General features: G+C 30.2%; 3 protein-coding genes across 5 annotated transcripts in view; 2 read left to right on the top strand and 1 right to left on the bottom strand.

Annotated features, from left to right (window-relative positions):
• Nucleotides 1–19,710, top strand: part of SETH1 (phosphatidylinositolglycan synthase family protein) — a 42,218-nt gene extending 22,508 nt beyond the window's left edge. Inside the window, exons 1-3 of one of the 3 annotated variants that reach the window (XM_088508878.1) lie at nucleotides 17,298–17,498; nucleotides 18,398–18,570; nucleotides 18,638–19,710. In XM_088508878.1, coding sequence (XP_088365004.1) covers nucleotides 18,550–18,570; nucleotides 18,638–19,519 — 903 coding nt within the window. In that variant the 5' untranslated portion in view covers nucleotides 17,298–17,498; nucleotides 18,398–18,549 and the 3' untranslated portion in view covers nucleotides 19,520–19,710. Of the gene's footprint in view, nucleotides 1–17,297; nucleotides 17,499–18,397 lie in introns of those variants that run through there. The other 2 variants (XM_088508879.1, XM_016332364.3) reach the window with 2 other exon arrangements.
• Nucleotides 12,383–14,785, top strand: LOC107629542 (myosin-like protein). Its single transcript, XM_016332360.3, has 5 exons — nucleotides 12,383–13,060; nucleotides 13,189–13,488; nucleotides 13,562–13,735; nucleotides 13,865–14,065; nucleotides 14,161–14,785. Exons 1-5 carry the CDS (start codon nucleotides 12,383–12,385, stop codon nucleotides 14,527–14,529), a joined length of 1,722 nt encoding a protein of 573 aa, XP_016187846.2. The 3' UTR covers nucleotides 14,530–14,785.
• A 116-nt stretch (nucleotides 19,711–19,826) lies between the features above and the next one.
• Nucleotides 19,827–24,532, bottom strand: LOC107629543 (cinnamoyl-CoA reductase CAD2). The gene is made up of 6 exons (XM_016332361.3): nucleotides 24,360–24,532; nucleotides 24,099–24,271; nucleotides 22,010–22,201; nucleotides 20,985–21,153; nucleotides 20,700–20,883; nucleotides 19,827–20,069 (listed from the first exon to the last, which is right to left on the bottom strand). Exons 1-6 carry the CDS (start codon nucleotides 24,478–24,480, stop codon nucleotides 19,925–19,927), a joined length of 984 nt encoding a protein of 327 aa, XP_016187847.1. The 5' UTR covers nucleotides 24,481–24,532; the 3' UTR covers nucleotides 19,827–19,924.
• Between the last annotated feature and the right edge of the window lie 488 nt (nucleotides 24,533–25,020).

Genomic DNA, 25,020 nt, shown 5'->3' with positions numbered 1-25,020 from the left:
TTTAACATTAAAAAGAGTGGGTCCATTTAGAGGAATCCGTCCCAAATTTGGTTAATAGTCCAGAAAAAAACGATTAAACATGCCTAATTTCTTAAGAGAAAACACAGCATTTTAAATTTTAATAAGAGAATAAATATCAGATGCATTGTTGCTAGCAATAAGAATATCATTTACATTAAATTAAGAGAGATAATGGAAGGATTGGTTTGTCAAATAAACAAAAAGGCACAAACTGCACTGTTTTAGCTTTTAAGGTTGCAGCAAGTGTACGAAACCAGGACCTTTGAAATCTGTTTTAGACCATAAACGGCACTATGAAATTTACATATAAAAGCAGTATTTGGATTAAGAAAACTTGGAGGTTGGACCTAGGATGTACATGGCCCGGCCCAACTCGAAGCTTCGGTCCGGGCCCGAACACTTTAGGAGCTAATTTAGTGTGATTTCATCGGATCTAGAGTCGGGTAAGGGTCTCAAAAATAGACCCGGTCATTATTTCGGGTCGGGATCGGACCATAGCTCGGGTCACCCGAACTCGGCCCGATGGCCCGGTCATCATACACAATTAATATTTTGTGTTATTAGTGATGGATGATGGCTATTCTTATGTGAAATTTAAATATTGTAAACCTTAATATTTTGTGTTATTAGTCATTATAAGATTATAAGTTAATGTTTTATGTTTAAAATGCATAAGACTTTACACTAATGCATAATATTGTGTTATTTGTATTGATTTAAATATTTGATTTTATTAGACAATATTAGTATTGATTATGCTTATGCTTTAATTTTAAAGAATGATTGGTTCTTGTTATATTTTTTTAAGTGAATTTTACTATGTGAATTGTAAAATAATGGTTGGAGATTAGGTGATTTTTACATGCTAAAGACCCGGTTTTCACCCGGCCCAAAGGTGCGTAGGTTTCATCGAGTCTAGGATCGGGTTAGAGTCTAAAAATTAGACCCAATCTATATTTCGGGTCGAGTCTATATTAAACTAAATCCGGTGTGGCCTGGTCATGTACACCCTTGAACCATATGTCCATATATAATCCACGCTTTTTTTTTTTTTTTTGCTCAAGCTACATTAGATGAAAGTCAAATCCGAGATTTTTTAGTGGGAAGGGAGACATACGCCGACTGAACTATAGCTTGTTGACAACCAGTCTCACTTTATATCACATAATCTCTCTTTTAGGAATTTTTTTAAATAGCATAAACCCACTTAGTTTTTTAATTATAAACGTTATACAAACGAGTCATTTCAATATCTAACATCTATCAAAGAATTTTATGGTGCAATTACTGAAAAATACAACCACTAGATTATTTTTTTCGCTCAAAGGATAAAGTCCATTTCTTTTTCGTTTTCGGTCTGGATAAACTCTTTTTTTTTTGACGGGGATAAACTCTATTTCTTTTTGTTTTGGTCAGGGGATAAACTCCATTTCGAAAGTGGAGATATTGGAACAAGTAAAGTGGGCCAAATTTTGACAAAAAGACTGGCCCAAATTTTATCAAAAGTGGTGGACTCAAGCCCAAACTGTAAAATATACTTATATGTAATAACGCTTTGGTCCAGCAAACAAAGCACAAAAAATGTGGGACCAACAAACTGAACTTACTCTGCAAAGTATAAATGAAAAACGTTATTCTGGACATAAATTCACTTTGTTTTCAGAAAAAAAAAAAAAAGAATATTGTAGTTCTGATAAAATGGTGCTTTGTAACTAATTTGTGTTAGTGGAGTAGTTAACTTACTCGCCTGCTTAAGCAAGTGTCGGTGATTCAAATCCCACTAAGACAGATTAAGGGATAGCACGAGGAGCCAAAAAAAATGTTGTTTTATAGATTTTTTTTACTTGCCTTCTTTAGTTGCAGATATGTATATAAATTCATTCTCAAACACCCATGTCTTCTTTTCATGTGGTTAAACGATCTTTAGTTGATTCATGCTTTGGTAATACATCTTTGGCTTGAATATAGTTCCATTCCATTATGCAACATGACCTTATTTGCTGGATTCCATCTTCCAGGGTGATGGCAGTTTATTTATGGTCTTCATGTTGATAACGGTCGCATTGGTGGAAAGACGAAGAAAACACAAAGAGAGATTATTGAGAAGTATAATTTGAATGTCCGGATCACTCAAAATCAAAACATCATCTTGACTGATATACGTTATGCATGGAAGCCTCCCATCACAACAACGCTCAAGCTGTTCTTCTGGGGAGATTTGTCTACAGCTTATCAAGATCTCCAAATAGTATGCGTTATTGTAAATTAATGATCTATGACTGGGTGGTGCAGGTTGGTCTGAAGTATAACGAGTCTATGGTCGTAAGGGTAACTGGCTGCCCGAATGGCGGTTGTGCTTAAGGCCGTACAAAAAAAGAGAATCGTAATAATAAAAATGTAATATTCTATAATAAATGTTCAAATATACTAAATACACTCAATAATACACAAATTATTTTTCCATTCTTTTATTTCTGATATATAAAAAAAATTAGTTGATATTTGTTTAAGTAGACGAGTGAACTAATCATCCTATTAATTTAAATCAGTTAGGCTTCCTCTTATCTAGTTCGCCGGAAGCAAACAACGTCCAGCAAATTGGATGCTGATTTCTATTAGCTTCTCCACCTTCCTGGCTTTTTGTAGTTTTGCTCTTCCCACATCACAATTCAATGCCGTTTATTTTTAGGAATAATTTTGTTTGAAAAATATATAATTAAATTAATCTTTCCCCTCTTTTTTCACAACAATGTGTTTTGTTTTGTGTGACGACCTCCACAACCTTATAGATTGATCGTGTAAGAATCTTTTTGTTCATGCACTCACGCAGACAATAAGTTCATTCTCCACTGAGTTATAACCAATCTCGAAAGTCGAACCAAGTGCAATTCAGCTATGCCTCCACTTCCAAATGCAATATTTATTTATTCGTTTTATTTTATTTTATCTTGTTTCTTTTGTTTTTTTTAGAGTAAACTATCGTTTGTATTCACAAAAGTTGAAAATACTGACATAATCTACCCATAAAAAAAAGAAAATTATTATTTGTATCCATAAAAAATAGTTTTTGCAAGTAAAATTATCCAAACCCTAAAAATTTAAATAAAATTCCTAAACTACCCTTCCCTCCACCACTATCATCTCCTCTCTCTCTCTCATTTTTTTCAGCCACCCAATTCCAACATCAACCACATACCACCGTATCACCCTCCTCATCACTATTCACCCCCTTCTCCGCTAGCAACGTCGCAGACCTACCCCGAACCCAGGAGCATCGCGCCAGCTTCTCCTCGCCACCATCACCATCGGCCTCGAACTAGAGCCTACTGCGTCAGATACCCTCCTCTTCACGCTACCTTATCGTCGACATAGCCAACCCTCTTCACCTCTTTCTGCGTCGTAGAACCACCACCATCGTTGCCTGATCCCTGCCGTTGTTATATCTACCTCTCCCCTGATTTCCTTTTGCTTTGTTCTTCATTACAGGTTCATGAACCAACCCATTTTTTGCAGGCTCCGATGGTGTCTCCCCGCAGGTAGAGCATCAGGCCTTCACCCACGAAGAGGACGACACCATAATCAGAGCTCACGCTCGGTTCGCAGATGAGACATTTTCTGGCGAATCGCAGCAGCGGAGAGTGATTAATAGCGCGATTGCGCCGCCGAGGGATTCAGAGTAGAGGAAGGAAGGAAAAGAAGGATCGAAGCGAGAGTGGAATTCGTCAAAGAAGGCGATGCAGTCGTCGACGACGGGGTTGATGTCAGGGATGTGGGCGATGAAGCCGTCGGAGAAGCCGTGGCCCTGATGGTCAATGGCGCAGGTGGCGAATCCGGCCTTGGCGAAGTAGATGGCGGTGAGCTGGAGGAACTAGTTGGATTCACCGGTAAATTCGTGAACGAGGGCGAGGATTCCGGTGACGGTTGCGGGGGTAGCGGGAGCCACCATTGAGTGAAGAGTTTGAGGGGTGGTGGTGGGTGAAGGAGGTGGTGGTGGGATTTGAGATTAGAAAGGAAAAGAGGGGTGGTGGCAGGGCGAAGAGGGTTAGGGTTAGAAAGGTGATTGGGTGAAGGAGGTGGTATGGTGGTGAAGTAAGGGTAATTTAGGAATTTTAGGTAATTTTTTAGTGTTTGGATAATTTTATTATGCAAAATCTATATTTTATTGATACAAATGATAATTTTCTTTTTCTATGGATAGATATGTCAGCGTTTTTAACTTCCGTGGGTACAAATAGTAGTTTACTCTTTTGGTATTTATCTTGTTTCTTTTGTTGGGTCAAGAGTTTGTAACTCGTTTTGAAGAAGACAGTAATATAATAAATATGGAGCCTAAGTAGCCCAATTAAAATGGACCTAGTTCTTGTGTACAAGACGTTTAAACCAAAAGAATAAAAAATAAAAAGAATGTAGTAGTTATCATGTGAAATGTGGTAATCGTAATCCGTTTCCTCTCTTATATTTCTGTGTCTTCAATTTTTCTATGCTCAATGCTTATACAAATTAAATTTCCCTAAAATCATTACAGCAACATTGTCTTGTCATGATTTAGAATATAGATTGCACTAACAGTTACTTTATATGACCAAACATTACATTACATTAGAGAACCATTCAAGTAAGTATATGTTTCAAAGAAGATAAAGCTCCTTTTATAGCGAAACATTTGACTCTTTTTCTTTTATTAATTATCATATAATCCACTTTGGGAGATGGGGGCTGTGAGAGTGTGACTAGGTAAGGTTCCTGTATTAATCATTTAATCTTTTGCAAAGATTTGTATCTACCATTTTCCAATTATAAATTATTACTCCGTAGAATGAAATATTAAACATTGACTTCTGTCAGATACTTCCATTCGAAAAAGTGTCAGGGCCACATTGCAATTTTTCATAATAATAATAATTTCATTTTATTTTATTTTTTGAAAAGCTGCAATGAACCATTAAAAAAAAAAAGGAAACTTGCTAAAAATTCAAGTTTTTCAATGGATTTGGAATCTTACAACTTGTTCATAAGAATCACTACCACCGTATATATAATAATATGTAACGGTAAAATCATGAAACTCTTCAAAAGGGATTTAATTATAATAATTGAACATATATTTTATTTTAATTTGAGATAGTGTCCCTTTTTTCTTCCACCTTAACTTTGCTTTCACAGCAATGGCAGCATTAAAGATATGAGTATATGACTGTACTGCATCAATTATTAATTAATTAATTAACTAATTTTATGCACATTGTTTATTTTCTCTCATTGGTCCACGTGGTGCTCATGCAATGCTTCATATATACTTGTACTATCCAGTAAGTACTTCTTAATTGTAGTATATGGTAAGTTTGAACATTCAAAAATCAAAATAGGAGCTAGATTCTAATTTCATAAAAAATCCTTAACCACAATAAGCAATGGAAATTGATATATATGGGTGATGGTTATACATTATTCAGCTGCCTGCATAACTTAATCTATAGTTAATATTTAATTTAATATTTAATCTTAAATTAACTGAATTTTTTATTTTGTATATGCAATAAAATGTGATAATGATTATGAAATTAAAAATTTTCAACATTTACCAATTTAATGAGCTTGACTACGATTATCTATATTATTATATTGTACGTTATTATGTTTTTAATGGATAATATTATAAAATATTATATAAATTTAATTTTAAATTATTTATATAAATAAAATAAATAAAAGCTCAAAATTATATATACTTTTATTGAAATCGAATCAACTTAATTTGATTTATACAATATGTATTTTTACAAATAATTAACATATTATATCAATTAAAGTATTATTTAATTTGTAAAATTAAGTGTAGAACAAACATTTTGAAGATGTTATACGTTATTTCTAACTCTAAAAAAAATTCAAGTTTTAACTCATATGCCTTTTTGGAGAGCTATACTTTATATTAATTTTTTTTAACATAAAAAATTTTAATTATGATTCTTTAGATGCTAATGAGTCAAAAAAAATTTTTTAAATGAATTTTTTAAAATTATTTATTATTTCGTTTTGAATTTATAAGTTCGTAAAAATGTAGATTTTTTAGGATTTTAACTAAAATACAAAATTTGAATTTATATTCTTATTCGTTTTGATTTTTTGATATTTTATTCCAAGTTCGAGTATTTTTATTGATATTTATATTTTAAAGTTAATAAAGAGTAAATAATTTGTACAAGTAGTAAATAGAATCAAGTTAATTTGATTTACTATGTATATGTTGTACAATAATAAATTGAATTAGGTTGATTCGATTTATATGTGTTTAGTGTAAATCGTATTAAGTTAATTCGATTTACATAGAGATATAAAGCGGACAGACATATAATTGAATTGTGTTTGAGACATCTATATAATTTTGAGACTCATTCATTTTATTAATTTAAATTATCCTTTAATTTTTATATATACATTATTAGTTAAAAAGTTTCACACACAAATAACCAATTTTATATAGATAAATTTTACTCAACTTTTTTTAGAATAATATACAACTTATCTTATATGATGTGTCAACTTTTAATTAGATATAACTAACTATATTTAGAACTTGAGTTACTTCAATTTAATTAGAGTTAATATCTTAACTATAATATAATTATTTTATAATTAAATTATTATTTAAAATAAATAATTATATAATTTTTTAAAATATTAATAACTAAATCTTATTTTTTTTCAAATCATTCTTTCCAAAACACAGAAAAAAAAAAATTGAAAAACTTCTTTCCCAAATTAGGTACCATAACTCTTTTTATAATGGCTTTTACTTCTCTCAATTTCTTTCAAAATCGTTCATCCCATCAAATAATTAATTTGAATACACTTTAGCAAAAATAAATTCATAAAATTCTCATTCTTATTCAGTTTTCTATTATCTCTTTTTGACAATGTTATATTATTTTTTATATTGATTTCATCTAGTAAAATCAAAATTTTAGTATGAATAGTAAAATTCATTTAAAAATTTAAAAGTTCACAAGGTTTATAATTTGGTAAAAATATATTTAAAAAAAGACAAAAAAAAAGATACAGTATTATTCAAAATATTTAACTATTATCACGGTGAGGTAGTAAACTGTGAGCGATTACATTGAGGAGTGATGGTGTGCAGAAAACTCAGGAGGATTTTTTTTAGAAAATAACTATTTGAAAAAAAAATTGGTTATATTAATATTTTAAGAAATTAGATAATCACTCATTTTAAATAATAACTTAATTACAAATAGTTTTATTATGGTTAAGATATTAACTCAAGTTGAAGTAACTCAAATTACAAGTATAATTTGTTATCAAATTAAGATAACATTCAATTAAAATTTGACATATCATAAAATATAAATTATATGTTATTTTAAAAAAAAATTGAGTAAAATTTGTCATTTTATATTTTTTAATTAGTAAAAATAACTAATTTTTATACCTAATACTTAAAAAATCATCTAAATACATGAATCTAATTAAATAACAACAAAATGTATCAAAATTAATCTAACATTAGATTATCAAAATATACACATATATAAATTAATTATGAGTTAATATTTGAATTCATCAATGAAAGATAACACATTTGTTAAGTTAGTCCTCTAATTATATTAGTTCCTGAAAAATATAATATAAACTAAAGTAGTTTTTTTTTTAAATTAAATAATAACATGTCACATTAAATACTATATAATGTGATGACATAATAGATTTAATATCATGTGTTATAAAATGATTGGTCAACCAATTATAATTATGAATATATCAATCAATTATCTTATAACATGTGATATTAATCTATCATGTTATTATGTTATGTCTATGTGATATTTAATACATTTTATTTAACATATAAAAAGACTTATTTGATTTATAATTATATTTTTTAAAAATTAATATAATAAACAAAATTTTTTAAAAACTAATTTAAAAAATAAATTAATTTTTAAAGATGAATTTAAGTATTAACTGAAGTAATTATTATGATCAAATTATCATAGCTTAGAGTAAATTACGTTAGATTCAAAATTGGTGTCTAAAATACGAAAATAGCTAGACACATAAATGCTGAATTCAAAAGCGTACATGACCATAAACAGCTAGTGGTAAAGACAACACAAGGGAGAGAAGGGTCCAAAAATTTACGAGTATTGAACAGTTGCAACTTCGATATACGTTCCAATCCTCGTGGTGCATTAATTTAAGCCCTATTGGTGCATGCCTTACTTACTCTCTCGTCGCTTACGACATTATTTGATTTTCCATTGGCTTCTTTGAATTTGGAAGAAAAAGAAATAGTATATTGTAATTAAATAGATAGAGAAGCCCAAGGCCAAATTAAAGAGAGAATCTCAGCGTGGTACTGTTGCGAATGAGAGATACAAACCGAGACAAAGTGAGAAAAGGATCAATCCTCAATATTATTAGTATAGTTGCATAAATCTATTTATATTATGGTTGTATTCTATTTGACTTTATCTAAAATTCAAAATAGGGCAACACAAGTGTCACACTAGCTACACGTTCTGCATACACAAAACTGTGTGTGCGGTCATTTTGATTTTGATACTTAAAATCCTATTTTGCAAATGAAAAAGTATAGGTAAAATAAATATTAATTTTGCATTTTTTAAAAAATAAAATTTAAATAATTATTAATTAGTGATAATTAATTAATATATAATACAATTTAAAAATATTTATTAATTTATTATTGACTAAATTTTTATTGGTTACTTAGTCAGATTGTTTACAAATTTACAATGATACAAAAAAGTCTACATAGTAACACAGTAACGTCAGTGACAAGTACAAGCCAAATCATGTTTTCTTTGATTCTGATCCTAGCTTCGACTTGTCTAGTTATTTCATTCAAAACTATTATATACAAAAAATAAATTATTAAATTAGTTAATATATAGACTAATTTTTTTTATATGAAAAAATATTAGTATTTTTATTGAAAATAAAATTATTTGATATAATTATATGTGAGTGGATTTAGTAGGTTGAGAATTAACATGCAGAATGTGTGTTTGATACGTGTCATTATTTTGACAATACGTAGATATGTGTTGAACGCTTTTTTTGTATTTCTACAATATCGTATACACTTCAAATATCAATATTCAATTAAATACTATCTTCATCTCCATATTAAAAATAATTTTTATAGAGTAAATACTCCACCCGACCCCTGGCAATTACCTCGAAAGGACAACCAGGTCTTCAAGAAAAAAAAAAAAACACTCAATCCGAGTTCGAATCTTTTTTTGGATTGATTAGTCCCTGTGCAAAAAAAAAACAACATTAATTTTTTTTGGCACAGAGGCCTCGTTGTCCTTTTGAGATAATTAATTAATTATCAGGACCGGATTGAGTTTTTTTTTTTCAAGGACCTCATTGCCTTTTGAGGTAATTATCAAGAACTGTTTTATATTTTTCTCATTTTTATATTATATATTTATATATAAATATATAAATATATATTTTATTTAATTTATTTTTATTATATATTTTATATAAATGTCGACTGATTATATGTTAAAAAAATTTAATTTTTATATTTTTAATTAATGTCAAACTTAAGTGCATGGTATTTTAAAAGCTTATTTAGTGTTTATTTTATCTATATATCAAAATTAAATTATTGATAATTCATTGATGGATAGATACCCATATATTATTTAACTAAAATTCATTCATTTTCAAATTAAATTTAGTTTATTACTTCAATGTATCATCAATATTTCAATCACTTAACTATATGCATGGGCTCATGTTATGAAAAATTATAAATCATAACGTATTTTTTTGTAGGAATTATAATATTATTACTATAATAATACGGTTTTATAAAACAATTTATCCATAAATATTCTCTTATTAATAAATAGTCATACATTTTGAGACATGACTAACAACATTAGAATGCAAATACAGCAATTTAATTAATTAATTATCTATGAGAATAAAAAAGACAGAAATGATCCTACTAGAAGCCATTGAAATCCTTTTAAGATTAAACCTGTGAAAAAGAAGTATCGTTAATAATTGACAGTGAGTGAGATTGCGACCGTTGAGGAAGAAAGAGTTGAGACAGAGAATCAAAATTTGTTCAGCTTAGACGGCACGGACGATGTATATTTATTGGCATACTCGCATTTAATCGCTGATTATTAATGACTCACTGACACTTTATGTGATTGTTATGAGCACACCTTGTTATGTGTGACTTCCTTCAAAACATGCGCTGACAAATATTTCATCATTTCAATTTCAATTTATTTTTTAATTTGCAAGCACGAGTTTCTTCACCTATGCTTAATTGCTAATAAAAATTATTTATAGTACTAGTGGTACTACTTAGTACTAGTATTTCACTATTTATATTCCATTTATTCGTAGTATTCATTGTTTCAGTTACGTATTTACTATTGCTTCTTCAAGTGGTAAGTTTTATTTCTAACTTTTTAGTATACATTGCTATATCATTTTATTTTATCAATGTAATCAGTATCAAATTCAAAACTTGAATATAATAAACATCGTCGGTTCATGATTGGCGCGGGAAAAAAATATATATTTTCCATGATTCTATTAAAATGAGATTAGGATATATCATATATAGTATTATTTGTTTCATAAGGTATGAGTGATGAGAAGAGAATAAGAGAAAAAAAAAATTGGGATAGTAATCAAATACATAAAAAAATTGTAATTATTTGATATTAAATTATACTTACTTTAATTTCGGCAGCTCCAGCTTTTAAGCTTGTGTATCTGCTACTATATATATACTTAATATATTCTTGTTCCGCCAATGGTTGTATAAAAAAATATATAAACACACGTTTTTAGGGTTTTTCCCCGTTACATAAGAATTCAATATATTTATTTTATAACGTAGTCAAATATATTCAAATTTGAAAGTAGGAGAATATAATGAGGAAGAGGATTTGGACATTTGGTTGATCGGAATTAGACAAAATAAAAAATCAAATCATAACAGGGAAATCCACCAGTACTTATTCATTAGTGGGACTTACTAAAGTCTTTTGAGTATGGACAATAATATCATGATTTTTTATATCTTAACTACTAGTAAAGTGTACGAAGTGAAGTGACGGGTCCGAATTTAAAATTTAGAACTTATTATATATGCTATTTCAGTGATTATCACGTAAAAATGTTTGGCAAATTCTATAAGAAAAATAATTTTGTATAAAAGGAATTAAGATAAGTGTATAATTTATTTTAAAAAGTTAATAAAAATAAAATAATATATTATATTAGATAGACATCTAATTATTCATCAATTTTTTTATTTTTTCTTTTTATTATAACGTGTATCAAAATATTTTTATATGAAGGTGATAGTTAAAAATTATTAGATAATTTGTCATATTAGACTATATCACTTAATATATTTTATATTCATGTAAAAATACCTTTATCTTAATAATTATTATATAATTATTTAAATATATTTTTTTTCAAATTAGAGTATTTTAGTTAGATTTTAATTTAATTAAATTATTTTCAAGAACTTATTGTAATAAATATATGCACATATATTAAATATAATATGCATATCTTTTTTTTTTTTGGTAAAAGATAGACTTATAAAAATATATATCATAAATCTTTTGCTTTTCTCTTTTTATTTATCTCAAACTTATGAATAAAAGGCTTGATTTTATCCTTTAAAATTTTCCTTTGCTTTGTTTTCTCTCCGGTCTAACACGTTTGATTTCCTTATCATAAGAATATCCATTACTAGAGACGATTGAGATGATTAATGATAATGAGAAACAAACTCAAACTGCACAAAGATTCAAATTGAAATTCGATCTGCTAATATGAGAGTATGGTTAGGCCATATTGGATTTAACTAGACTTGGATTCAACCTAATATTTTATTAGGTCTATTTTAAAAATTTGAATCTAACCTTAAATTTGATGTATAATTAGTATATGTAATTTTATAAATTTTATATATATGATAAATTAGTAAAATTTTATCTTTAAAAGTTAAATTTAATAAATATCAATAAAAATATTAATTTAAATATAAAAATATAATATTTTATTATTAATTTTATCATAAAGTATATATTTTAACTATAAAACATACATGACTCCAAATCATATAAAATTATTTAGCCTAAGTATTTTCTAGATTCAACTCGAAAATTATAAAATAGCAAACTAGCTAGTGATGCATCATTGCATGTGTAGTTATATAAGGGTGGAAAAATTGAAAAGTATAGGGTAATAATTAAGTTGGAATAGATGATTGGTTAGTATATATAAAAGGAGCAACAGTAATGTTTTTCAAATTCCGATGAAGAAGCAGTGGCAGTGGCAGTGTCCGACGTTGGAAATAAATAGTTACACCACACACAACATAACATACACACATAACATAACACCACACCTAATAAGCTACTATCTCAAGACTCGAGCAATACCGAAACCAAAAAAGAAAACAACAACCACCTTTCATTTCAAATCTCTGTTGCTCTTCTTGCATTGTGTTGTGTACTTAACTCACTTCACGAGGACCTTGTTGCACTGCACGCCCCGCCCATTCTCTCTCTATTTTTCATTGCATGGTATGTATGAAACCCGTACCACTACTACTGCCGCCATGTCATCAAGGAGACCCCCTCTGAATAAGTGGCACCTTCCACCGCCTCCCACTCCCCGCATCCTCCACTTCCCTCGTCGCCGGAGGCCCCACAACGGCAACAACGCCGACACCTTGCTTCATGGAGAACGCCGTGCATCGGCCCCTCCCATCGTCCTCTTTGCTAATGGTGGGGAGAGGAGAGAGAAAGTCGCCGAAAGAAGCAGCAGGGCGGTGGTTGATGAAGAAAACTACTGCAAGTTTCAGGCGGAGATGTTGAGGGCTGAGTGTAACCTTTTGCGGATGGAGAAGGAGATTGCATTCAAGAAGCTCGAGAAGACTCGTTCCAAGATCGACACCACTCTCAGATCTGCACTTCGCACTCTTGTTTCTGTTAGTTCTACTCCCTTCACTTCTTTTTTCGATTTGATAGCTGATTTTTTTATGTGCGCGTAACATTTTTGTATATGCATTGCGCATGCATCTATCTTGTGCTGATTCAAACTTGAATAATGCTGCAGGGAAGAATAAAGATTTGTGAAGGGGAGAACATTGAGAGTGTTTTGGATGAAGGGATTCGTGAGTTGACGGAGAAGATTCAGAGGATGCAAAAGAGATCAACAAATTCATCCCAGGCTAGTAATAATTATAACAGGAGAACCAAAAATTTCGACAAGCAAGTTTCGGTTTTGCAGAGAAGACTTGACAAGATTGGAGGATCCTCCAATGACATATACTTGAGGGAGTTTCAAGAGATGGCAAATATAAGCTTCTCGGTTAACACCATTCATGAATCCGTTGTTGCAAGAGGAAAACTAAATGTAAGCGGCAAAACAAAAACATCTAGCTAGCATCTTAATCTACATTTTGAGATATTTGTGTTTGTTTGCACAGGTGGAGATATTGAAAAGGAAAATGGAGGGACTATCAAAGGGGGTATTGTTGAAGAGAATGGAGGAAGAGTACAATTCAATGTTGTCAAGTGCTAACAGTTCTGCTTCAACTTCAAAGAGAGTTGAACTTCAAGATTCATCATCTTCTTCCATCCGAGTACCTCAATCGCATCAAGTATAAATACATGTTTATTTTTGTATTTCAATATCATTCTATATAGTAACTGGTTTTTTGTAAAAGGTAGCATATGTAAATGCAGTATTCCTGAACTCAATTGTGGTGTTGTTTTGTTTAAAACTGCAGGAAAAATTGGGTTATGAAGGAGGGAAATTGTGTTCAGGAGAATGCAAGACGATTGTTCGAAGAATCGTGGAGCAGGTTAGAGCTGAAACAGAGCAATGGTCCCAAATGCAAGAGATGCTTGCTCAGGTTAAAGAAGAGATGGAGGAATTGCAGTCTTCTCGCAACTTTTGGGAAGATCGAGCCCAGTCCCTTCAAAATGATGTAAGAAAAACTTATTTAGATGATTACTCACTCCAAGTTGTCGAAAAATAGTTTGACATATTTGACTAAATTGTTATTTAACTGTTTATAACTAGGTGCAAGAATGGAAACAAAGGGCTATTTTGTCTGAAAATAAAACAAAAGAGCTTGAAGCGAAAATTGCTACGGTCTCTGGTGATCTTGAAAGGCATGATGAATTGGAGAAGAGAGTAGTGATGGTTTGCAACTCAAAGGAAAATAGTAATAGCAACAGGCATAAAGAAGTTTCAGGGAATGGGGAAAGCAAAAAAGCACAACATGCTGCCACCATAGGTGGAGTCCTCGCCACGAAACGAACACCGTTCCGAGACATTGGGAACTCATCATCATTGTTGGTGAACCACAATGCCAAGCGATTTTCCCACTTCCATAGCCATAGCCATAGCCATGTTGCTTCAAATGCTGACAAGATTTTCTGCGAGTGACCCTCACTAACACAACAAATATAGATATCATAACAACCTTTAACATAATGGGATGGATCAAGATAAAGGTGATTTGGTATGTGTCAATGTAATAATGTGTACTAAGTCAGCAGAAAATGAATGCCCAAGGTTGTTATATTCATGTCATAGGTTACCAACCAAATTCATTATCCAAATGAATATGAAGAGTGTAATGCGTTTTGTTGGCCGGCCTCGTTCATTATTTACAGCATGATCAAAGTATAGTTTTGAAGCATCAATTCTGTGAAATTTGTGTTTCTCTATCTCCTTCATATTCCATATACAATGCTATTTAATTCGGAACAATAACTTTTAGTTTGACACATATACATAACGGTCTCAACATATTTCAAGGTTTAAATTCCAAGTTCTTGGATCCTGTCTCAAATTTTATTTAGGACTTTTTTTTTGAAGAATGAAATCTTTTTTTTTACTAAATTTATAGAAAATATATTTATTGTATATGACAATTTTTTAGGTATTTTTTTTAATAAAAAAGTAATTTCACTCTTTATTGAACCATAATATTACTATTTTATTTAAGTTTTTCAAAAAAATGTGTAAAAAAACCTCGTACTACTATTTACAAAATAAGTTTAATTTTAATGCATTGATATTATGAAATATTTTATATAATAGTTCAATCACATCTATTCTTATAAAATAATAGTAACAAAAATGTTTTTAAAACGTCACCAAAAAATTTACAAGATAGTTTTTTTGGATTAGGATATTTAGTGTTTTGAAAATCGGATCGGACCAGCCGATCGAACCGGTCCAACCGCGAACCGATGATATTAATAGTCCGGTCAGATATGTAAAACTGCTGAAATAAAAACCGATAAAAAATTGATGAACCGGACAAAAACGTCCGGTTGGACCGGAAACCGGCCGGTTTGAAGGAAACGGCGTCGTTTGCAACTTTGGCCTACTGATTAGTGATTACTGAACTGAACCACTTCACTTCTCACTCCTCTCAGCCTATGCTTTGCTATTGCCCGAATCATTCACTCTCCCTTATCCAACCCTAGCTACTCTTTTCGAGCCACTGCCGCGTCCGTCCGTCGAGCTCTGCCGCCGTCCATCCGTGTAGCCACTGCCTCCCAAGTCTCCAACTCCCCTGCTCTCTTCTTCCGCGAGCTCGCCCCATCCCCTACTCTTTGCATCTTCTTGCCGTCAGCTTCATCTTCTTGCCGTCGTCTGGTCGGCGTCATCCATTAATCAAGGGTCTGTTGGCGTCTTCTTCGAAGGTCAGTGAATGTCTTGCTTGCTTGTTCTTCAATTGTTCAGTTGTTGTTCGTTTTTTTTTCTACTTTTTATGCTCTGTTTTTGTGATTAGCTCTGGTTTTATGTGTTGCGATTTTATTGATTAATGATTATTTTGTGATTAGCTCAGGTTCTCTACTGATTATTGGTTCTTTACTGATGTGATTAAACACCATGGGAGTTAGATTACCTCCAGAAACGGTGCCAAGAATTGGAAATCCGCAATTTTATTTTTTATTTAGGATTTAGGATTCAATAAAAAATTGGCTTTGTTTACATTTGTTATAGCTGGCTTAGTTAGTTAGCACACTGTGCCAAGAATTTTGCTCTTTGTGTGTATATCTGAGTTCAAGCACCTTTGGTTACTTTGTGCAACTTGAGTTACAACGTGCTGTTGTATTAGTTGGGTTCAATAATTTTATTTTATTTTAAAGCAATTTGTTTGTATTGTGCCAATGAAGTTCATTATTTCTGCCGAATTTTTTGCTTTGGTGTTTGTATTCTGCTGATGGCTCCTAATTATTTTGTTCAAATTTGCTGGTGTTTGTATTCTGCTAATGGCTTTGTTTTGTAGATGCTAGTTTTGCTGGGTAAAGGTTTACTGTATTCTGCTAATGGCTTTGTTTTGTAGATACTGTATTCTGCTAATGACTTTTAGTGTTTTGTATGCTCCTAATTATTTTTGTTCTGGTGTTTTGTATTCTGCTAATTGCTGGGTGAAGGTCTAGGGTTTTGTGATTGTTGCTGAATGCTGTGGGGTTAATTCAGATATGGTCTTGTTGATGGTTTTTTTATTTTTCATTGTGCTGTGGCTGTTTTTAATTTTGTATCTGTTTTAATAATTTCAATTATGGATAATAATATTAATCAAGAAGCAATTGCTGATAATAAGTTCTTGCTGATTTTGATGATTGATAAATTATGATGTTGGGATTTAATATTTAGATATATTTTTTTACTATTTAACGGTTGAATTTGTATTTTAATAAGATCATATGGATTTTGTTGATGATATTTTATGTAGTGTTTTAAATTTCGAAGATATTTTAAGATTATGTTAGACTATAATTATATTTTAGGATATTTATTTATAATTTTTTATTATTTTATTTTAAAATGGTTTTTTCGGTTGAACTATCGGTTGGACCGGTTAGACCAATAAATCAGTAAACTAATAACTAAAACGGTTTGATGACTGGTCCGGTTCTTGAAACCTTTATTTTTAGATATGGTGAAAACTAAGGTGAATTAATTTCAGGTGACGTTGATAAAGCTATCAATTTTACCCGAAATTGATAATTATAATTTAGATAATTATAATTATTTTTTGTTTGGTCTTGGATAATTATAATTTCTTCTTCACTAATAAACATGGATGGGCTTATTTTCTAAGGGGCATGGCCCAATTCAGTTAGGTAAAAGAAAAGCAAAAAAAATATATGGAAAAAAGGAGGAAAAAAAAGGAAAGAAGAAAATGGTAATAAGAGTAGTGTTCATTTGCAGCAGCTAGCAAGCTGAAAGTGATCCTTGGTTTGCCAATTTCACAAGGTTCCTTCTTTCAATCCTTCCGCTACTCTCTCTCTCTCTTTCTCCGATTCACAATTCAACGGTGGTGACGCTCGAGTGATCGTTGCCAATTGAATTAACGCATATCATTCCCTCTTTTCTCGTCTCTCCCTCTGGTATTCCTCTTTTCCTCTATTCCTCTTTTCCTCTCTTCTGTTGCCTTGGAATTTGGGTTCTTAGGGTTTTGTGGGCATGTTTGGTTGTTCTTGTGGATTAGCATAGCATATGCTTTGGAATTTGTGAATGGATATGGCTTGAAAAAGTTGGAGAAATGCGTAGCTCTGTAATTGCCTTTTTTTCTTTTTCTATTGCTTGCTGCGATATTTCTTTTATTTTTATTCATTTTAGTTAAGGGTAAATGTTTCGAATCAATTTCAGTGAAAATTTTAAAATTAGCACTGAAATAAAGTAAATTAGTTTTGATCTACAAGTTATGCATAGCCCTCTTCTCTACTTTGTTCTACTTTTCTTCTCACTTAGGTAAACTACATAACTGTCATTGGTCTTCTGTATTCTGCTGATTAATATATCTGGAATGTTCTCTTTTATTCATTTTTCTGTGGCTTAATCTGTAATTCTGTATAATGAAATTATAACAAAATAGAATTAAAATCACTCTTGCATAAATAGTGACAGGAGCATTATGGATTTGCTACGTCATTCGGAACGTGATTTGTGTAGCGCACACACATCACATGAGGAATAAAAATTACTGTCTCTTTGAACTATTGATAGTGGCTACTTATTTCTGGTTAACCTTTAATCAGGTTTGGGTTTTAAAAAAACCTTAACAACTTTGCTGCATTTAATCCTTTATTCATTTATCTATCTAAATGTAAGTTTTTGTTAATTGATTTTGTGTCTCAATATCTGTTTTGTGTTGTGTAGCATAATCATATTCTTAATTCTTTGTCTTTGTATTTATGTTTCTGTTATCAATCATATATGCCTTTAGTTGCAAATGTGAATTCGGTTTCTTTGCATTTATGTGAATTCTTCAACTTTTTATCTTCAGGGTTTTGACATGTAAATCTGCAAGCTTGAAAACACGAGAGAGTGTGAATAAACTATGATTTCTTACCTTACTGATTGTATAAGCCCCAAAGTGGCATCATGTCTGGGGAGCAAGATTTAAGCACATAATAGAAGTTGGAGAAGTGTTTTCATATGATAGATTTGAGATTTGAGGTAACATTTGAAGAAAATTGGGTAGCTTCTTGTGATGGATCATCACTTGGCTAGTGATTCTCCGCAGGTTCGTCCTAGATGGAGGAAAGTAGCATATGGCGGTATGCAACCTGGTTTTGATGACAATCATACCGATGAATCTTTCCTTGAAGGAATGGTCATGAATGCCAATGTTGTAAGAAGGGACATGCTAAAGGTGATGTTAGACTCTGTTTCCATTTCTGAATACTTATGCATTGTAGCTCTTGTTGTCTTAGTATGGACCTACACACTAGAATCAACCATTGATGAGAATTGTCTTCTGTGCATAGATGTTAGTCTTCTTGTTTCGGGTTTCTTAATTCTCCTTTTCACTCAGGAAAAGATTTCCCTTAGCATCCTTGTTCATCATTATTTCCTCAATATCTCGTTTTTCATAATGGGATTATATGTTTTGGCTCCCATCTACCAAACCCTTACAAGATCCATCAGTTCTGATTCCATTTGGGCGTTAACCGTATCGCTTCTCGTGATTCACCTTTTCCTGCATGACTATTCGGAATCAACTGTCAATGCACCGGGGGCTCTAAAAAATCCTGCATTGACCAGTTGCATCTCTGTAAATGCTTCTGTAGTCGCCTCTGTATTCATTGCTTCTCGCCTTCCGTCGAGACTACATGTTTTTGCCATCATGCTATTCTCCTTGCAAGTTTTCCTATTTGGTCCCCTGGTTACTTACTGCATTAAGAAATATTCGTTCCGTTTACACCTGTGTTTTTCTATCAGTTTGATGGTTGTGACATTAAGTTTCGTGTACATGCTGCATCGCTTACTTTTTGTGTTGCTGCTTAGTTTGCTGGTTTTTGTCAATGTGGTCTGCCCTTATTGGCTTATACGGATCCAGGAGTACAAGTTTGAGATCAATGGACCTTGGGATGAGGCTAAGCTTTGTTTTGCTATTACAGATTGAGATAAAAACAAAGCAATTTTGAGTAGCTTTCTGGGGTTCATGTGAATGTAATCTTCTTATTTGCTGATTATGGTCCTAGATGCAAATTTTGTAATGCATGGGGCCATGGAGTTACCCTAAGATTTTTGTATCTTTCATAATTACAGAAGGAAACTATAGTGAAAGTTTTATGTGAACAAGTTTTTGAAAAATAGTTTCACCAAATTTGAGCTATGGTGCCTTACCCTAGCTTTTAACGGATTGTTATTGATAATGCAAGTTTATATTAATATAACTTGGTCCATTTCCAAAGATTCACTTGATCTGGTTTAATACTCATAACCTACTTATTCCTTCCATTCATGGAGTTTCTAATGGTATATGGTCACCAACCGGACATGGTTGACCTTATTACAAAATCATGGATTAGAAATTGACAATGTTCTTCTCTCTAAAGCTTTCAACAGTTTCTTTGAGGCTTACTTCCAAGGGTTGGAATTCAATTCCCAAACTCTTTGCCTTCTCTTTAGAAATCTGATATGTTGGCACATAGGGCCCATCATCCTCGCACCTATTGATTAAAAAAAAAAATCAAAGTGAAATGTAATTAAAAGAAGGATAAAGTACTATTTTAGTTCTTAATATTTGGGTTAAATTTTAATTCAGTATTTAAGGTTTCAAACATCCTATTTTAGTTGTAAAAAGTTTAACCGTCTTATTTCGGTCATAAAAAGTTTCAAATGGAATTAATGTTGTTTTGTTTTTAAATTTGACACGAACAATTAACATATTTAAAAGTTAATAAGGTTTGATTTTAGTACATAGATAAAATCAAGTCATTACTAATTACTAATGCAAGAGTTTCTTTTGATTATGAAATATTAATGATTGATTGATAGTATTTGAGGGTTTTTTACAAGAAGGAGATTGAAAAGAAAATGTTATAAGAAGGTTTTGGTTATATTTTTTTATTATATGACCCGGTAATTATTTATTTAAATTTAACGGTAAAACAATATTAAACCTGTTTAAAGTTTTTTGAGATGAACATAAGACGTTTGAAATGTTAGAAACCAAATTAAAATTTGACCCAAATATTAGAAAATAGTACTTCACCCTTTGGAAAAAATTGATTGTAATAAAGAGATTTCAATAAACAATTGGAAAAAATTGATTGTAATAAAGAGATTATTAAACTTACTCAGTAGTAATTTGTAACGTTGGGTAGAGAGATTTTAAAATCCTAGCAAGTTCAGAGTAGTGAACCACTCTTTCAGACAAACAATATCTTCCACTAGCTGAAGCAATCTCATATGCCTTAATGTGTGCCTCTGCAACATCTTTTACATTGACCCATCCAAAAGAACTATTTGGAAATTTTTTCCCTGAAATCAACCAAGTTAAAGAATGCTTCCATGTTTTTCCCTGGTAACAAGGAATGTATCAAACCAAAAACTCTAGTGTTTAAATTTTGAATGAAATGTACCATTGATTAGATTGAGGATTGGCTCAACACTTGCATTAACTTCTGGTTGCAAGAGAGGTCCTGCCACCAGCACTGGGTTGATAACAACCATGTCAATGCCGTTCTTCTCCGCAAACTTCCACGCAGCTTCCTCAGCCAAAGTCTTTGAAATTGTATACCACTGCCATGTCTGAGAATATGAATAGGAACCGTGTCAATTCAATGTACATAGATAAGTATAAACAACGCCTTTATAAAAAATAAAAATTAAAACTAATCAATTTATTGTACAAAAGAAAATTGAGTATGAATAGCACATTTTCTTAACAAATTTAGTCAGTTAGACACTTAGGTCAATTTGAGTAAACAGTTTATTTAAGTTCTTTTTTAAAAAATAACTTAAATAATAAATATTTATATTAAAAGTAGTTTATAAATAAGTTATTTTGTATTTGATTTTTTAATTTTAAAGGTGTTTATTTTAAAAGAAATGTGATAAAAAAATTTTATATTATGAGAGAAGTTATTTTTTTTAACTTCTCCATAAACACTTAAATAACTCCTTAAAAAACTACAATTTGATTTTAAAAATTTCACTAAATATTAATATTACTATTTTTCATAAGTAAAATGTTCAAAAAAGTAACTTTTGAAATTTTCCAAATGAACCCTTACTCTGAGTACATGAGCTGGCCAAATTGAGTTTAATTTGGAATGAATTTGATTCTAATATTTTACTCGACTTATTTTATAGGTTTTCGATCTTAAATTAATCAAAACCAATCGAGTTAAACTGAATCCACCTAATTTATATAATTTTATATGACATAAACCCAGGTCAAAAATTATACTAGTAAAAATAACAAACTCAAATCCGACAGAATAATATCTCTATCTTCTACTATTAGAAAGATGTACGGATAAAAACAAATGTGTAGATTAAAAAATGTCATTCAATTCCTAACTTGGATGTGTTTGCTCAGTTAAATTGGTATTTAAATCTAAGAATGAAAAATAAATAAAACAGAGAAAGACACAAATGAAACCTTCAATTGGTAGGAGAATTGAGGATCTGAGAACCAAGTCTCATCAACTACTACTTGAGGAGTTTTAGGCCGGGAAGAGAATGCAACTGCGCAAATGGAAGATGTTAAGACAACTCGTTTCACAGATGGTGATTTTGCGCATGCTCCAAGTACATTCACAGTTCCCTTCACTGCTGGATCAATCAATTCAGCCTGCAACCATAAATGAATTAACACAACAAACAGATCTGTGAGCTGCAAAATTATTAATAGATAATTTAGATAAATATAGAAATATCATTTATTTCTATTAGGACCACTTCGCTGCACTCGTAACTCTATGTAGGACCAGTTTCCTATCCGGAGACATGGTAGAGTATGTGTGTGGTTTTGTTAACATATATGATATATTTTATTCTCTTCTTCCTAAAAAAATAGGGTGATCATAATATCATGTATTCGATTATCAGATTGAATCTGAATTTAATCAATTAAATTGGTTTTGAAATTAATGGATAATTGAGTTCAACCCAAATCAAATTATTACTCTTTCTAATAATTAATTTGGATAGGAGTGCAGAATCTGAACCAACCCATAGATCTAATCATATGATAATTAAAATATATATCTTTTAATATGTTTAGTTTTTAATGTGTTTAGTGTTTAACATGTTTGCATTATTTCTATTGATTTTACATATTTATTGTATTTATATAATTTTTAAGATAAATTTTTTTATAAATTTTTGTTTCATCGAGTACCCAATTATTTGAAGTAAACTAATTCGTTCTTAAACGATTTTGTTTGGTTCAAGTACATATACAAAAAAGCATAAATTCAAACAAAACAACCAATTACAATTCAATTGTTTGGTTCTAATTTTACCCCAAATCTAAACCAATCCGATCCGTGATAAATAGATGAATATTCAATTGCATTATATTGTTTGAGTCTCAAATGAATAGTTAAGAATAGTGAAATAATTTAATATGTTTAATTAAATTATTGTATAATAATTTTCAATTATCAACATCATAAAACAATAACTACATATAAATTTGTACATAAAATTTATATAAAATTTCTTATTATATAGATTGGACTCCTTTCTTGAAGTTTTTGGAAAAAAATTGTTTTTTTTTTTAAATAGTCATTTGTCTGTGCTTTAAAAAAAAAAGTTAACATGACTTGTCGGTGGAATAGAATGCATGTAAAACATATCTATTAATTTTTTTTATTATATACTAGTATTATATATACTAGTATATCAATAGATACTAACATATCTATTAATTTTTTTTATTTGTTAAACATGTATAAAAATAATAAAAGATAAAGTAGTTGAAATGACATGTGTATGAACTATAACTATAATAGTATAATTTAATTAAGGGTACTTTAAGAAAAAAATTGGACGTTAACTCATCTTATATTCTCAATATATATAGTATATAAATATATATTATACTACAAAAATTATCCTATCTTAAATTAAATATTTGTATTTTATTACAATATTTATATTTAAATGTTGAATATTATTTTAAACTATTAACATTATTAGCATTTTAACTTAAATATTCTGAACATAATTTATTTTAAATTTTGTTTACTATTATTTATTTTAAAAAAAACTATATGATAATCCAGACATATGTAGGACATTTGTTGGAATTTTATATAAAAAAATTTCGATATTTTTTATATCCAAATATCTTAATTACTTCTATTTTTGATAAAATATATTTTGACAATTACATAAAAAAAATAATCCCCTACTAATTTTTTCAAAGAAGTACTTATTGCAACCTTACAATTTACAAAATAATTGTTGACTTAATAGGTACTTGCTTGAGTCATTTTTTTTATTGTTTATAAGAGAAACTTTTCTTAAATTTTGTTTAGAAGATAATTTAAAACTTTAGAAAATAGGCAATGGTAGTGGAAAGTAGTAGTATGTATATATTCTCTTTATATATGAAAATAACAAATATAGATTTAGATGAGTGGCCTTAAATTTTGAAAGTGTTCATAATCAATATGGCATTGATAAATAGATTCATGCTGCTCTTTATTAAAGCCAAACCAAGCTAGAAAAATGGTGAGAACCTCTGGATCTTTAACAACATGAAGTAAAACAGGCGAAGCTGTGTGAAAGACACCATCACATCCTTCAATGGCGGAGTCAAAAGAACCTTCTTCTAGAAGATCTGCCTTGAAGAGGTGCAACCTCTCCTTTGCACCATTGAGTTTGAGCAAGTGCTCAACCTTCTTTGGATCACCTGCATCCAAAACAAAAAATCAATCATTTTATTATATTCATGTGAGAAATAAATAATAATTAGTTTATTAAAAAAAAAAAAAACTGACTTGGATCACGAACTGTTGCCCTGACTGTGTAGCCACGTTGAAGGAGAAAGTTGACTATCCATGAAGCGATGTAGCCGGAGGCACCAGTGACACACACAACATTTCCAGTGGTGACACTCATTCTCTCTTGAGTTTCTTTTTCCTCCCTCTCTACCTCTGTCTTGTGGGCTAATTTTTTTTAATAATGGACAGATATGATGTATTATTTATTGGTGTGAATAAATTGAGAATTTTTTTTAATATGGAAATAAGAAATTTGTGGTCAGAATTCTTGATGAAATTTGATGAATATATAAATTTGATTTTTAGATTTGTGATTTTAAATAAATAAAAAATTATAAATACAAATTTGATTTTTAAATTTGTGACTTTAAAAAAATAAAAATTATAAGCAAATAAAAAATTATAAATACAAATTTGATTCTCAAATTTTTTATTTTTAAATTTGACCTTCTAATTTTTTTTTTATTTTTCTTCCACAATTTTGTGATACATACACTTTTTATCTCTATAATACAATAAAACGCACCTTCTCTAATATTAAAAATAAAAACAGGACATTGTGTAGTATTTTTCTTACTTATTATTATTATTATTATTATTATTATTATTATTATTTACCTATTGTTTCAAAAATAGAATTGAACCAGTTGATTTGAAT

This window comes from Arachis ipaensis, chromosome B3 (assembly GCF_059453495.1).
Source record: "Arachis ipaensis isolate K30076 ecotype BB chromosome B3, ASM5945349v1, whole genome shotgun sequence".
NCBI lineage: Eukaryota > Viridiplantae > Streptophyta > Magnoliopsida > Fabales > Fabaceae > Arachis > Arachis ipaensis.
Note: the sequence above shows the minus strand (reverse complement) of the source record. Positions and strands in the feature narration are given on the sequence as shown.